This window comes from Alnus glutinosa, chromosome 9, assembly GCF_958979055.1.
Source record: "Alnus glutinosa chromosome 9, dhAlnGlut1.1, whole genome shotgun sequence".
NCBI classification, from domain to species: Eukaryota; Viridiplantae; Streptophyta; class Magnoliopsida; order Fagales; family Betulaceae; genus Alnus; species Alnus glutinosa.
Window position 1 is genome coordinate 29,114,005 of NC_084894.1, and position 15,812 is coordinate 29,129,816.

The following is a 15,812-nucleotide window of genomic DNA, read 5'->3' on the forward strand; positions in this document are numbered from 1 at the left end:
TCAAAAAGTTTCAAAAAGACCAATTTTGTTGAAATATAGTTATAATACCCCTATTATTCGTCATTTTTAAATAAAAAATAATAAAATTAAATTTTAAAATAATAAAAAATGTATATATAAAAAAAAACTAAATATATATATATATATATATATATATATATATATATATATATATATATATATGGGGATGACTCAGCTACCCCCAAGGTCGGTTTGGGCGCGACTGAATCATCCCATAGCCCTTGGAGGTGGTTTGGCCACCCCCAATTAGCAAAATGGGGGTGCCTTAAGCCACCCTAAGGTTTTTATAGGTGGTTTCGGCCACCCCTAGGGCTAAACCCTAACATTTTTTTTTTAAATTTTTGTTTTTGGTCTTTGTCTTTGTTTTTGTTTTATTTTGTTTTGTTTTGTTTTGTTTTTAGTCCTTGCGAGGGCAAAACCACCCCTGTTTGGCTTTAAGGTGGGTTCAGCCACCCCAGATCGGTCAGTCTAAGGGTGGCCGAACCACCCCCATGACCATTGAGAGTAGTTCAACCATTCTCAAGGCTAAATCCTAACTCCTTTTTTTTTTTTTTTTGCCATTGGGGATGGCTGAATCATCCTCATGGGCTATTGGAGTGGCCGAACCCACTCTTAAGCCAAACGGGGTGGCTCAAGGCATATATATATATATTTTTTTTAGTTTTTAGATTTTTTAATTTAATTTTTAATTTTTATAATTGAATAATGACACATGGTAGGGTTATTACAGACATATTTCGATAAAATTGGTTTTTTTTGAAAGTTTGGGGGTTATAGTCCAAAGGTTGATAGTTTGGTCGTTATTTTCAAAACGACTGGTAGTTTAAGGGCTTAAATGTAATTTTTGCAAATTTTGTCCACCGAAAACATGTTTTATTTCTTAAAATAATGCAAATGGAGCAGGGTAAAGCCAAACGGCTTCCACGGGTTGCACGTGTGAAGTGAGAAATGGTTTCGGGTAACAAAAGACGTAAAATTCGGTATTTATTCTAGGGCTCATTCATTATCTGTAGCCGAATTGGCCGCTGCTGCACCTTCACTTAGAAGTGGGACTTAGTAGTTCTGGTGGGATCGCCTCCTGAGGTATGTTTTTTTTTTTTTTTTTTTTTTTTTTTTCCCATTTTCTTTGTCTTATTATTGCGATTTGTGAGAGTTGTTCAGCAGATGTTTCTTGACTTTTAAAACTATCAATCTTCTTTGGGCTCCCGTGCTGCATATGTTCGTTTTCTCGCATTTAGGAAATCTATCTTGAATGGTTATTTCGTCGTCTCAATTCACTTATTATAAACTAATTAACAGGTTTATTTCTTACATCTTTCTCGTCCTGTCATGTATCTAATAATAAATGTCCCTAGATTTTGTTTACCCATATTTCTAGTTAACCGGGGTGTGACTCGTAATCGCTGAGTAGCTTTGACCAAGTTATATCTGATTTACGAGTGTAAATACTCTTTACCTCCCGGGTAGATTCGAGATCTCTGTTTTACTTTTTCAAAATTTTAATTTAATGTATCTAGGGTCGAAAACATTCTACCTAACCGTAGATTTGTTAAGAACCACCACCGGCATGCTTGATTGAAATAAAATTGATCATTTATGAAGCATGACATATCTCCTTAAACAGGAAAAATGCAAGGAGCTCTTCAGTCATTTTTATCACATGGAAATGTCGTAAAAAATGCAGTTTTGCAACACTTCCGTCTGGTGAATCCCCTGATGCGTCCTGTTTTCTTTTCACGCTTCGAGTCGGTTACATCTGCCCGAATAGAAGAGCAAGGTTTTGAAAGCACTACCATTGCGGACGTCTTGAAAGCAAAAGGTAGAAGTGCTGATGGCTCTTGGCTTTGGTGCACTATGGATGACACAGTTTACGATGCGGTTAAGTCGGTATGTATCTTTGAGCTTTATGACAAATCTTTTTATTTTTATTTTTAAGGTGACAAGTATTTTTTTTGATAAGTAAAAAAAAAAAAAAAAAAAAAAAGTATTGAAATGATTTGACGGGCTTTGTCATAGAGGATAGATGTCTAGACTAAATAAGTTATTTTCCTTTGCAGATGACACATCACAATGTTGGAGCCTTGGTGGTAGTGAAACCTGGAGAGCAGAAATCAATTGCAGGAATCATAACGGAAAGGGGTTTGTGATTCTTAAAACATTGTTCAGCTCATTTACTTGATATGTGATGATCTATATTGGTGATCAGAGATTATGATATGAAGGGTTGCCTTTGGAGGTTGTTCTCTTATATGGTATAACAGAATATATAGTATGGTCCACTTGTGCCTGAAGTAGGTGAATTTTACTAGGATTTGAATATAGTAGGTAAAAATTTTCAGATATTCTGGATTCTATTAAAATTTTATCTTCTCGATTGATTTAACCTTTTTGAACTGCGATGCTGATATTTCATTAGGTTTCATTGATATTATTCTCCAGTGTCATATCTAAGGCATTCCTCTTCTAGGATTTAAGTGTATTTGGTAAAAGGTTTCCTGATGTGTTTTACTCAACATCTGTTCATTTTGTATCTATCTTGCAATCTGTACATTGATTATAAATTAAATATACACCCAACGATATAAAATTCTCCAAACACCTAGTGTGCTTGTTTCGTTTTATGGTATCGGAGCATCTAATACTCATGTCATCCCTCCATAATCACAGGTCTCAACACATTGTCTTCTTCCTCTCCCACCCACACCACCGAAACACAAAACCTAGTTCGTTCATCCCTCACCAGCCTCTTCAATTTGCAACACCTTGTCACAATTAAGTTAACCTGTGAAAATTACCTCTTGTGGGAGGCCCAAGTCGTGCCTCACCTCCTTAGGGGACCAGTATTCCACGGCAGATTCAACAACTTAATCCTCACTGGAATGGATGAAAGTGCTATCTTCATCATCTGCATTCCAGGTCTCCATTTCCGTAGGATTAAAGGCCTATTAGCTATACGCTAGATTTTGGTATCCAAGATTTCCTTACAGTGAAGCTCATCTTGGAACCGAAAAAGATAAAGTCCATTTTCCAGAGCATAGACCTCAATCTCCCCATATTGCTTCCACATAGCAATAACGGCTTTCTTCACCAAAAAGAAAGGCAGTGGCTTATCAAGGAACTGCCCCACAAGACTTGGGTGCCACTTACCAATACCTTCCTTAACATCTTCCACAGGAGGCGACACAATGATCTTCTCATCGGATTTCTTTGGAGCAAAGAACTGGAGATTCTCCACAGTTCTGTCAGAAGAAAACAACTTACTCCAATCTGGCCCTGCCTCCTTAGAAGGAGAACCAAGATGAAGATCCCTCGCAGGACAGCCAAACATAGGGAATTCCTCATCCGAACCCTCCTTTCCAGCAGGATGTTCAGACGAAGGGAGATTAAGCCCTAGATCACTTTGAACCGTGGGTTCAATTCCATCTCCATCCAATTGTTCAACATTCAACTCCTCAGCCTCCAAATCAGAAATTCTGGTATTAGAACCAGGCGCATTCACTGCTTGTATATCAGAACAAGCCTGATCTCCCAAGCCCGATAAAACACAATTGATTGCTGAGACTCCAGAATCTCATTTTGATCCCGTTGCCCTATAGCACCACTTAATATCCCTCGTCTCCTACCACGCCCTTGACCAGGTTTTTTCGCCACACCTTGCTCCACCCCGCAATTACCCAGGAGAGAGAATCATTCAAACAAGAATGAGAATGAGAAAGAGAGAGCCTGGATAATCCGATCCCTAAGCTTCGGCCGGCAAGTCCGAACGAGACGTGGCTGACGTGGATAATCTCTCACACGCCTTGCAAAGTTTGCATAGCTTACCCTCGCACAATCGCCTCAGAGCAAGTGGCTGACGTGGCATGTCATATTGGCCTACCTAATAAGGGAATTATTATATCCCATTAGGTTTAGCAATATTTATTTATCGTTCCGTATTTTATATTCAGCAATGTAACCCTATAAATAGGGGTATTGAGGAATAAAACAATATGCAGAAAATTATTATTCAACTCTTGTAGTTGTTTTAGGAGGCAAGGGTACGTCGAATACTTTATTATCACATCATTTACACTCACCATAGGTAAGCTCAGGAAAACTGATCCTGCGGCTTTGCCCCTCACCAAACCTTCACTCGAAACCTATCACCTGTTCCCAAACATAGGCCCGTAACATTCTGCTTCACCGCAATGTGGCTTTCGCTCTGTGAAATGCTCTCTTTACTCGATCTGGCTTGTCTTGGGTTATGTCTAGAAGAGTTATCGACTTGCTTGCTTGTTAGTGGAAATTTGGAAGGCCGAGGTGTGCTACAATTTGGAAGATGGTGCCGATTTGCATTTTTTGGTGTGTTTGGAAGGAAAGAAATAATAGGTGTTTTGAGGACTTGGAGAGTTCCATGCAGAATATTTTAGCTTTGTTTTTTCATACTTTCTGGTGTACTTAAAGGGCGCATGATGTTATCAATAAGACTTGATTTACTTATCAAAAAAGTAAATGAATTATACAAATTTACAATACAAACCAAACTAAGAGAAATTGAGTTATACAAATTAACAATACATACCAAACTAACCACAATAGGAGTATCCCAAACACCATAAATAACTCTAAAGCAACAACAATCAAATTTAAAATTTTCAACTATCTCATTTATTCTTAGGCTTTGGCCTATTTTTCTCACTCTCCACACTAATAGACGTGTTCCAATGTATCTAGTTCAATCAATTCGACCTATCTTGACATGAATTCTAGTGTACTAAACCTTAACCCACTAATTTCAAGTTGGGCTCGCGAGTCGTGCTGGTCCTAGAGTGAACATGGGTCGTACCCACTCATCTTTTCCAATAAGGCTCCATATAGCCCATCTCAAGAAGTTTCATCCAGTAAACGTGTGTCCAAGGCAGTTTGGCACTCTTGGTTGGGCTATCGAACTCTTCGTACAGTGCAATCTGTCCTATCCTAGTTCTTCTACCTTCAACAAATAAAAATGATGGGCTTTGGTTCAGCAAGATGGGCGGGCATTATTTGTAAGTTGGATTTGGAGAAGGCGTATGATCATGTAAGTTGGGAGTTTTTGCTTTCTGTTTTGAAGAGATGCGGATTTAAGGAGAGATGGCGTGGCTGGATTGCTCATTGTATTTTTACTGTTTGTTTTTTCATAAATATCAATGGGTCACCTTCAGGGTTTTTTCGTAGCTCACGGGGTTTTCGACAAAGGGATCCTTTGTCTTTGCTTTTGTTTGTGTTGGTGATGGAGGCTTTTAGTCGGATGATATATGCGATGGTGGATAGTGGGCGCCTATCGGGGTTCTCAGTGGGATTGAGTACGCAAGATGCTATGATGGTATCCCATCTTTTATTTGCAGATGATACGTTGATCTTTTGTGATCCTATTGTTGACCAAATCCGAGACTTGAGGTGTTTGCTGCTTTGTTTTGAAGCAGCTTCGGGCTTGAGAATTAATTTGTCTAAATCTGAGATGGTTCCGGTAGGTGAGGTAGGGGATGTGGAGGAGTTGGCTAGTATTCTTAGGTGTGGTGTGGCCTCACTTCTGTTAAAGTATTTGGGTCTGCCGTAGGGTGCTAAGTATAAAGACGCTCATATGTGGAATAGCGTTATTGAGAAGATGGAAGTTAGATTAGCGGGGTGGAATAGGTTGTATTTATCTAAGGGTGGGAGGTTAACTTTGATTAATAGTACTCTTTCAAGTTTACCTACATATTTTCTGTCTCTCTTCCCTATTCCAGTGGGTGTGGCAAATCGTTTGGAAAAACTTCAGAGAGACTTCCTTTGGGGAGGAATTGGAGATGAATTTAAATTTCATTTGGTTAATTGGCATACGATTTGTTCTTCAAAGGTTTTGAGGGGACTAGGAGTGAGAAATATGGTTATGTTCAATAAAGCTTTGATGGGTAAATGGTTATGGAGATATGCTTTGGAGAGGGATGCTCTGTGGAGAAAGGTGGTGGATTCCAAATATTGAAGTATGGGGGGTGCTTGGTGCTCTAAGGAGGTTGGGGGTTCTTTTGGGTTTGGAGTTTGGAAGAGTATTAGGAGGGGATGGGATGCTTTTGCAGCTCATGTGAGATATGAGATCGGGAATGGTTCGAAAGTTCTATTTTGGCATGATGTGTGGTGTGGAGAGATTCCTTTGAAGACTCTTTTTCCAGAATTGTTTCTAATTGCTAGAGGCAAGGATGCTTGGGTGGAGGAGAATATGCAGAGACAAAATGGCACAATTCTGTAGAATATTTTGTTTTCTCGCCCAGTTCATGATTGGGAGGTGGAAGCGGTTAGTAGATTTTTTGAGATGTTGTACACTCTTAAACTTAGAAGTGAGGGAGAGGATAAAATGTGTTGGATTCCAGCGCGAAAGAAATCTTTTCAGGTAAAGTCTTACTATAAGGTTTTATCTAGTCCTATTCAGTCTTCTTTTCCGTGAAAAAGTATTTGGAAAGTTAAGGTCCCCCCGAGAGTGGCATTCTTTGTGTGGACGGCAACTTTAGGGAAAATCTTAACTTTGGATAATTTACGAAAGAGAAACATTATTGTGATGGAGTGGTGCTATATGTGTAAGATTTCTGGATAGTCTATTGACCATTTGTTTCTGCATTGTATGGTTGCTATAGAATTGTGGAGGACGCTTCTGCAAATGTTTGGGGTGGAGTGGGTAATGCCGCGATCGGTGAAAGATATGTTGGGGAGTTGGAGGGGGCAAAAGGGTAATCGGAATTTGATACTGATTTGGCGCATGGCTCCATTGTATTTGATGTGGTGTGTATGGAGGGAACGAAATGCACGCTGTTTTGAAAATTGTGAGACTGATTTGATGAACTTGAAGAAAATGATGCTAGGCTGTTTATGTGGAGAGAGAAAATTCAATTTATGCATGAGTGTTCTTATTTTGAATTTATAGATAGGTGCTCTCTTTTTTCTTTGAATTAGGGGCTTCATGTATACGTCCTGTCTACTATAGATTGCGCTCCTTTGCACTTTTTGAATATACTTATAAAAAAAAAAAGATGGGCTTTAGCCGGAGGTGGCTGCCTTGCCTCCAGCAGATGTGAGTGCTCCCTTTTGGGGTTCGGTTTTGGATTCTAAGGGGTTTGAGTTATCTTCTTTGGGGGTGGCTGTGTTGGGAGAAAGGATTCGCTTTTCTCTTCCGGTGATGTTGGAGATTGGGGCTCCCATCTACATGTCTGAGTCCAAATTGGTCATGACATATCACTGGAGATAGAAAAAAAACTACTCAGATGGATGTTTCTTTGTTTGATGAGGCGGTGATAGCTATCAATGCTCCGACGACATCTTGTTTGGGTGCTTCTTCTCAGGCTTTGGGCGGGACAGTGGTACGGTCCTCGCTTAAGCTAGGTGGGGGGGTGGGTAAGTCTCCTCTGTCTAGCTTTCTTTAGTAAGGATTTCTGCTCTTGAGTGTTCCCTCCCCCTTGAGTGGCTGCACTTCTTCAATCGTTGATAAGGGTGTAATCTTCAGATTGGATGGCTTGATCCAATCTCAGGAGTGACCGGTAGGTTTTGGCACCTCTGAGGAGATTGTTGTGTGGGATCAGGGGGCTAAAGGTTGGGTTGGGGAGAAAGGAGATTCTCCTTACCCCTTGGGTGTTTTTCCTCCTGACATGCCCTTGGATTGGGTGTCGGATGGTGTTAAGGATGAAGATACGTCCTTCGCGTTGTTGGATGCCATTCAAGAGGATTTCCATTGGGTTAATAAGGGTAAGCGTCTTAAGATTAAAGGGAGGAGAGAGTTGCAGAATCTAGAGAGCTTCATCAACTATGGCGACGCAAGCGTGCCCCTAGGAGTAGAAAAGGAAAGGCTCAAGTTCTGTAGCGTTGAATGCTCCTTGTTGGTTTCAAGTTTTAGGGTAGGTCTTTGTGGGTTTGTTTGAGCTTTTCTTTTGTTGCTTTGAATGCTCTTTGTGGGTTTTGTGCTTTAGGGCCTAGGTCCCTGTGGGTTTGTTTGGTGGTTTTTTTTTTTTTTTTGGCCATTTTTTTTTTTTCGCTTTCTAGCTAGGTACTTTCTCTTGTATACTTCTGGTATACTTAGGGGCGTCTTACGCTTTTAATAATACCAGTTTATTACTTATAAAAAAATAAATAAAATAAAAATGCTTTGGTGATTTTTCCTGCATGTCAGCAGGGAAAAAGCCACCAATTCCCATTTCATTTGTTCCAATTCTAGGTCTATGCGTCCTTAAGAGTTGTTATTTTCTTATTCATGGGGTCCATCCCCAATTTCGTCAATTTCTGGAAATTATTACTACGTTGTATTTGTTGATGGTTTTACAAAATTCATGTGGGTTTTTCACATTCCTTGAAAATGTGCTATAGTTACTTTTTTTTGAACATTTTCGTGCACATGTTGAATGTTTCTTTGATCTTAAAACCAAATTCACTCAAACCGATGGCGAGGGAGAATTTTTCAAATTAAAATCTCTTTTCTTATAATTGGGCATTAATCATAGAATAACCTGTCCCCATACCCATTAGCAAAATGGGTTTGTAGAACAATGACATCGCCACATAGTGGATGCGATCCTTTCTCTTTTCACCCATTCCTCCATTCCTTTCAAATTTGTTGACTATGCTTTTCTAATTGCATGTTATTTAATAAATCATCTTCCCACACCAATACTAAATAGCATTTCTCTTTTTTATTTTTTGTTGAATAATAATAATTTTATTAACAGAAAAGGACAAAGCTCTTGTACACGAAAAAGTATACAAGAGAATCGAATACCCTAAAGGCTACTACAATTTAAACAATCTCCTCTAGAAATCGCAGTCTTAGCCCCTTCACCGACGCACTACCACTTTCCCCAATCCGCCGGGACACCTCCTCCATTTGGATCTGTCATGGAGCTTCTTTGAAGCTCGATCTGCCTCCCTTTGGCAGCCTTGCCAACCCATTTGCCTCTCCACCGTTGTCTCCGGTCTCCCCACACCCTGTTGCTGCCTCTCGCTCAACTTGTTGGTCTTCACTCGACAACACATTAATCTCACACGACTCCACATCTTCGCCACTTCCGCTTCTGGTGCTGCTGATTTTCAGGCTTGGAGATTTTTTTTTTCCTGCTATTTATTTTGTTTTTCTATTATTTATTGTTGTTGTCTTTGTGTTTTTGCTTAATCCAAACCTGTTGGGATTTAGACTCTTTGTCTGTGTAGGAGATATCTCTTCCGTTGTTCTGATTCTTAGTCTACTTGGTTTCCTTGGAAACTAGTTTAGATTTGAGTTTTTAGGGTTCTCTTACTCCCAATGGTTTTACTCATCATAGTGCGCCGCGGCTTTCATTGGCTCTATTCGCAAGTGACTTCAATCTTTCTGGTTTCCTTTCCGTACTTAGAGGTTCTCGTTGTCTGTCTAGCTTGGGTTTTGCAGTTGTTAAGTTTGTATTTATTTTATGTTTCTTGTATTTGTTTCTATTGTTTGTAATTTCTTTTGAATGTACTTAAAAAGAAAAACAAATTAAATCTACCAGATTCTCTAAGTCAAAATTAGGAACATTTACAATAACCCAATCCAAAAGATATCTCAGAAATGATGATTTTTAGAAAGCACATTGGACTCACTTTTCTTAAAGAGACGCCGATTCATTTTTCTCCAAACGCTTCACATTAAAAAAGCAGGAATAACTTTTCAGATTGCCTCTTTGGGGTTTTCCTGCCCTTGAAATTTTTAGCAATGAAGAATCTCTAGGATGTTACTAGGCATGACCCAAGAAACCCCGAAAATGTTAAGAACCAAGTGCTAGAGATCAACAGTATACTCGTAGTGGATGAGAAGATGATTAATAGTTTCCTCATTCTTTTTACAAAGGCAACACCAGTTAGCTAGATTGAAACCCCACCTTTTGAGGTTATCTGCGGTGAGGATTCTACCGATTGCTGTTGTCCATAAGAAGAAAGCAATGCGAGGAGGGGCCATAACCTTCCAAATACTTTTCCAAGGGAATGAACCATCCTTACCTGAAAAATTATACAACATTAGGCTTGATTATTTCTTTTTAGAAGTTTTTGATTGCGCTCGTTTGCCTTACAAGCGGCCCTACAACAAGCACAATGTGGACTTTCGTTCAACCCAGTGCATGTTCCTTGGGTACAACTTTGTCTCACAAAGTTTATCAGTGTTTACATGGTCCTTTGTCGTGTCTATGTCTCTAGATATGCTATGTTTAATGAGACTATTCCCTTTTGAAACCAATCCAACTTATAAGCCCACCCATGACCTATCTCCAACATTGCTTCGTTACCCTATTTCCTAGCGATACTACCTCTGCCCCCTTCCTTAGCAGTCAACATCCACGTGTCCTTCAACTATCTCACCCACTTCATCTTCCCCAAATAGCTCAAATCCTTCTCTACAACATTTTACCGAACACCCACTAGTCATTGTGCCATCCTCAATATATCAATCGGATGCACTCTCTTCGACTCACCCCATGGTTTCAAGGTCCAAAAACGACATTCACAAACCCAAAAACTTCACAAACGGAATGATGAGATATCCACCCCCCAGAGCACTACTAACGAAATCTTCTACAACTCTCATAGAACTGACATCTTTCTCCTCTACTTTCAAGCACCAAGAATGGCATAATGCCGTGAATGTAGAGTTCGATGCCTTGCTAAAAAATAGATCATGGACTCTCGTTCCAGCCTCTGGAGCTCAAAACATGGTGGGATGCAAATGGGTTTTTCATGTAAAACGCTAGGCCAATAGTTTGATTGAAAAGCATAAAGCCCAATTACTGGCCAAGAACTTTCTTTAATAGCGTAGATTGGATTTTGGGGAAACCTACAATCTAGTGACCAAACCACTACCATCCGTATGGTTCTTTCACTTGTAGTCTCTTCAGGTTGGGAAATCCGGCAAATTGACATACGAAACGCCTTCCTCCATGGTGTTTTGACAGAGAGGAAGTTTTCATGTTTCAGCTTCCTGGATTTATCCAGCTTCGATTTCCTACACGTGTGCAAACTACATAAAGCTCTATATGGCTTGAAATAAGGCCCTCGTGGCTAGTTTTCACGAGTGGGCAGTCGACTTCTAGAGCTCAAATTTGTGGGTTCACGATCAGATTCTTCACTCTTCATCCTTCGGACTTCTACTAAGGTCACTAATGTGCTGATTTATGTAGACAATATTTTGATCATCAACACAAAGCCGAAGGCAGTGGATTCCTTTCTCCAGTTGCTTCATGTGGACTTTGCTGTTAAAGACCTTGGTCCTCTGCATTTTTTCCTAGGAAGTGGTATGTAATTGGCTTGTTGGGCCGCACAAATATGCTCAATGGCAAGCCTGTCACCTCACCCATGTCAACAACCCATAAAGAAGGATAAGTATTGAAGGGGCCCAACAGTACTTCGATAAAGTGTTGGGTCATCCATAAAGTCACCATTATCCTTCATTAAGCCCGAGATCTCTTTTGCAGTAAATGAAGTATGCCAATCCATGAACTAGCAAACGCCACTACAGAAATTATCTGGCTCCAATCACTGTTACTAGAACATGGCATTTTCCTTCCACAACCACCTATTCTTTGGTGTGATAACATCGGGGCAACATATTTCACCACCAACCGGGCGTTTTATATAGAAATCGATTTTCATTTTGTTTGTGACAAAGTCACTTCTCGTGCATTGATGGTTTAGTATCTTTCATCCAAAGACCAACTAGATGACACATTTACTAAACTACTTGTTTCCCATCATTTTCACTTACTACATGACAAGCTTAATGAGCATTCCCCACAATTAAGCTTGCGGGGTGTATTGGAGATTATGATAGAGATAATCACAAACATCATCACCAAATGTCATTGAAGGATAACACCAGAAGAGGAGATGAAGATAAAACTTTATACCAAGATAGAGTTATTCATTCACAAGGAACTAAACAACAATTGTATTTTGTATTTCATTAAAACTCAATCCCTATTCATTTTATATCTATCTTGTAATTTGTACATTGATTATAAATTAAGAGGGAAAATTACACATACCTTTTAAACTACTACTATACTGTCAATGTCCCCCCTCCAAAAAAAAAAAAAAAACTATTAATTGAGTCAATGTCGCCCCCAAATTACCAAAATCTGTCAATGTCCCCTCTAAGGCCAGTAGAACGATAAAAATGAACGTAAATTTTTTTTTCAATATGACAAAAATACCCTTATAAAATAAAAGCGAAAATGAAAATAATGAAAAAACCAAGGGGGTGGCTCGACCACCCCTTCTAGCCGGCCTAGGGGTGGCTGAACCACCCCTAGGCCATTTGGGGCTTAGGCCACCGGAATACTTTTAGATTGGCCGTTTGGCCAAACCCTCCCTCACCTAGAATACTTTCAAATTCAGGAAAAGCTCATTCCTTCGTTTCTTGAAATATTTGCTGATGATGGTTGATATTAAGATGGCCAGTACTGTTAGAGTCCAAAGTAGGCAAATAATAAGGTGAAGGGTCATTGAGAGCATGGAAGTCATGGAACCCGGAGGCAAATGGTTGAAGACACTAGTGGTCTCCAACCAGCATCCTTCAAACAAAAGTTCATCCATGAAATCCATTTCCATGGCGGTGTCAGTACCGAAGTTTCCTTTCGTGGTAGAGTTGGGTGTAAAGGCACTGTATTCCATGTTGAGCCACCCCCTTGGTTTTTATTTTATTAAGTAAAAATTTATGAAGGGTATTTTGTCATGGGGGACATTGACAAATTTAGTAGTTTGGAGAGCACAGTGACAATGTAGTGGTAATTTGAGGGAGTTATATGTATTTTTTCCTAAATTAAATATACACCTGACGACGGTGTGGTGAGTGATATAATTCTACAAGCACGTGGTAATAGGGTCCTCTAATTTTATTTAAGTTTTTATTGGGTTATTAGTTTATGTTTTATTTAATTTTTATGAGTCATTTTTGTAATTCAATAAATGGTCATTGCCGTTGTCCTACATCATGGTGCCTGTGTAACCTAACAATGAAAATGTTTGTGTAATAGTCAACTTAGCTTGCAGCTAAGTAGGAATGATTGGGTATTCAAAGGATTTTAAGATAATGAGCTCTTTCTATATCTCTCGAAAACCTTCAGTGTGAGATGTCAGATTTCCCATGGCTGTGATCAATTGTCAGGCTTAGTTGAGATGACTTGCATATCTCATCTAAGTCCAAAATTGACTCCATAGTACAATGGCTGGTGCCATGAGGGATATCTGTGATTTCACTGGAATCTTTCCAAAAACTACCATGTTCACTGCCAAACAAGGGGAAAGAATTGGATGTTCCCTTTTTCCCATATTTGAATAGAAAAAAAAATAAAAATAAAAAGGGAAAGAATTGGATGTGCAGAGCTACTTCCTGGGCTTGGTAATTCATGTGCTATCATGGTTATTCAATTATTTATTGCTGGAACATATACGTTACCCTTAAATGTAATGCAAAAAGCACAAGTGGCTGCACATACCGTGTGGACAATGATTGGAAGGTATATATTTGTACTTGTTTAGTTAATCGTGTCCTTTATTTGGTGATTTTCAGATTACCTAAGGAAAATCATAGTACAGGGAAGATCATCCAAGTCAACCAAGGTTGGGGATATCATGACTGAAGAGGTATAAGTCTTCTCGCCCCTCCGTTAGAAAACATCATTCTTGGGTTTTTGTCCAGTGCCTATCAAAGTTCTTTTACATTTTCCTGTTGTCAAACGATTTTTGATGGCATATGCTATATACGGTGACCGCAGAACAAGCTTATCACAGTCACACCTGACACCAAAGTTCTGCGGGCAATGCAACTGATGACAGGTACTCTATACTGCTTCTCATTATTGATGGATACTCTCTCTCTCTCTCTCTCTCTCTCATATCAAGATAATATGAGCCTGGAACTCAATTTGGGTGGCAGATAATCGGATCAGGCACATCCCTGTCATTGATGGAAAGGGGATGATAGGCATGGTGTCCATAGGAGATGTGGTCCGTGCTGTGGTGAGTGAGCATCGGGAGGAGCTAGACCGCTTGAATGCTTATATTCAAGGAGGTTACTAGATGATGATGACAATGGTGATGAAACACTCTCGCGTTGGCTTTGTCAAATATTACCTGCTCCTTGAGCAGTAAAAGGCTTGAGTACCTTTGTGAATATGGTGTGCTGTGTGCAATTTCTGTTTTCTGGTTGTGTTTCAGATGTGGATGTACGGATGATACCAAATACCAGCATAAGGTCTACAAGCTAATAATAAGCCCTCGAATGTTGCTTGAAATTTCTGTTGTGATAACGTAGCACATGGTGCGAATGATTCGGTAGATGCTTTTTGGTAGTTTGATTTCCGAGGCAGCGGAGTCCCAACTCCGCACATCATCTTAGGAAACTGTTTTAGTTTTTTATTTGTCCATCTCTATCTTATTCTGTACAAAAAAAGTTTTTTTTTTTGGTGTGTGAGAGAGAGAGAGAGAGAAAGGACGCTTGGATTTGCCCTCTCTAAAAATGCTCTCCCATCTCTCTAGAATATTCCTCTCACTGATTCCCCTTTGCTGGTTCTTTAGCCATGGGAGGAACCACGTTTTTTCTCCACTAAACAAACAACACCTACTGGGAGTTTTCTCCCGTAGAAACCACCCCGTCAAACTATTTCTTCGGCTAGCATAGGAGCAATTATCTGCCCTCTACATCATTGGTGACGGCCTCTCTCATTGGATTGGTCTTTCCTTCTTCCTCCCGTTCCAAGTCATGGTTTTCTCGGTATTTTGAAGTTTTTAGATCTGATTTTTTTCAAATCAGATCTACTAGCTTTAGGAGGACTTTTCACACAAACATCCACTCCACCAGGTTCCATGGCCCTCCAGATTCGATCCTCCGGCAACGGCTTCAACTTCGGATCTTCACGCACCGCTGTAGGTTCTCTTTGTTGCTGCTGCTCTCCACCAACCTCCTCCGTTTTGACCAATTTCTAACGGTGGTTTGGCCGCCATCGATGGTGTATTTTAGGGTTATTTTCTGCTTCTCTGTATTTTATTTGTGTATGTTTTGAGGCTTTTCTGTTGCATCTTCCTCCCTCTGTTCACCCCTGTAATGACGTTTGAGTCCTTGTGACTCAATACACACCTCAAATCATCTTCACTGGTGATATTGATTTTGTGACATCTGTGCCTGAAACTATTGGGCCCGCATCTCCAGAAGCATTGCCCCGTGTATTCTCGTTCGTAGTTTCAATTTTGGAGTTGAGTAGTGAGTGTTTTTATCCAATGTTTGAATTTGGATTTCCATTTTCATTGAAGTATACAAAGATTCTATAAATTTGAAAAAAAAAAAAAAAAATCTTAAGCCCCGTTCGGTAACCCTCTCCCCTCAAGTATGAGGGGAATTTTTTTTTTTTTTTTTGAGTGGTCGTAAGAAGTGATTCATGTGATATAAAGTAGAAAAAATTTCTATGGAAAAGTGGAAAAAAAGTTTCTATTGTAGTGGTTTTTTTATTTAAATAGTAATTAAAAATTGTTGATGTGATAATGTTTTTTTGGGAGAAGTGAAAAGAAAGAAAATGGAAAGGGAGGGGGTTGCCGAACGATGCCTTAATCAACATACTATAGTGAATAAGTGTATAGAATGCTATGAAGTTTTAAAATTCTTCATATCCTTTTAGAAATCATTGACTCCATGTCTTATTTTGGTTTAATTTTCTTGCACATCTCTTGTCTGAACATCTCTTGTCCGTCTTCGTACAAAAAATGTGCAAATTCAATCTTTGTATAAGAGATGTGCAAATTTTTAATGATAGATTTGCAAAAGA

At 39.4% G+C, this 15,812-nt stretch overlaps 1 protein-coding gene across 1 annotated transcript; it reads left to right on the plus strand.

Annotated features, from left to right (window-relative positions):
• The first annotated feature begins 947 nt into the window (after window positions 1-947).
• Window positions 948-14,288, plus strand: LOC133877344 (CBS domain-containing protein CBSX3, mitochondrial). The gene is made up of 6 exons (XM_062315609.1): window positions 948-1,104; window positions 1,646-1,908; window positions 2,079-2,160; window positions 13,565-13,638; window positions 13,770-13,830; window positions 13,931-14,288. The coding sequence occupies exons 2-6, from the start codon at window positions 1,651-1,653 to the stop codon at window positions 14,071-14,073; spliced, it is 618 nt and encodes a 205-aa protein (XP_062171593.1). The 5' UTR covers window positions 948-1,104; window positions 1,646-1,650; the 3' UTR covers window positions 14,074-14,288.
• The last annotated feature ends 1,524 nt before the right edge of the window (window positions 14,289-15,812 follow it).

What these genes read in the sequence shown, in the direction of transcription:
- LOC133877344 (XM_062315609.1), top strand. Translation starts at nt 1,651, where the DNA reads ATGCAAGGAGCTCTTCAGTCATTTTTATCACATGGAAATGTCGTAAAA. An exon ending in AGGAATCATAACGGAAAGGG is followed by an intron (nt 2,161 to 13,564) that starts GTTTGTGATTCT and finishes GGTGATTTTCAG; the next exon opens with ATTACCTAAGGAAAATCATA. An exon ending in GGCAATGCAACTGATGACAG is followed by an intron (nt 13,831 to 13,930) that starts GTACTCTATACT and finishes TTTGGGTGGCAG; the next exon opens with ATAATCGGATCAGGCACATC.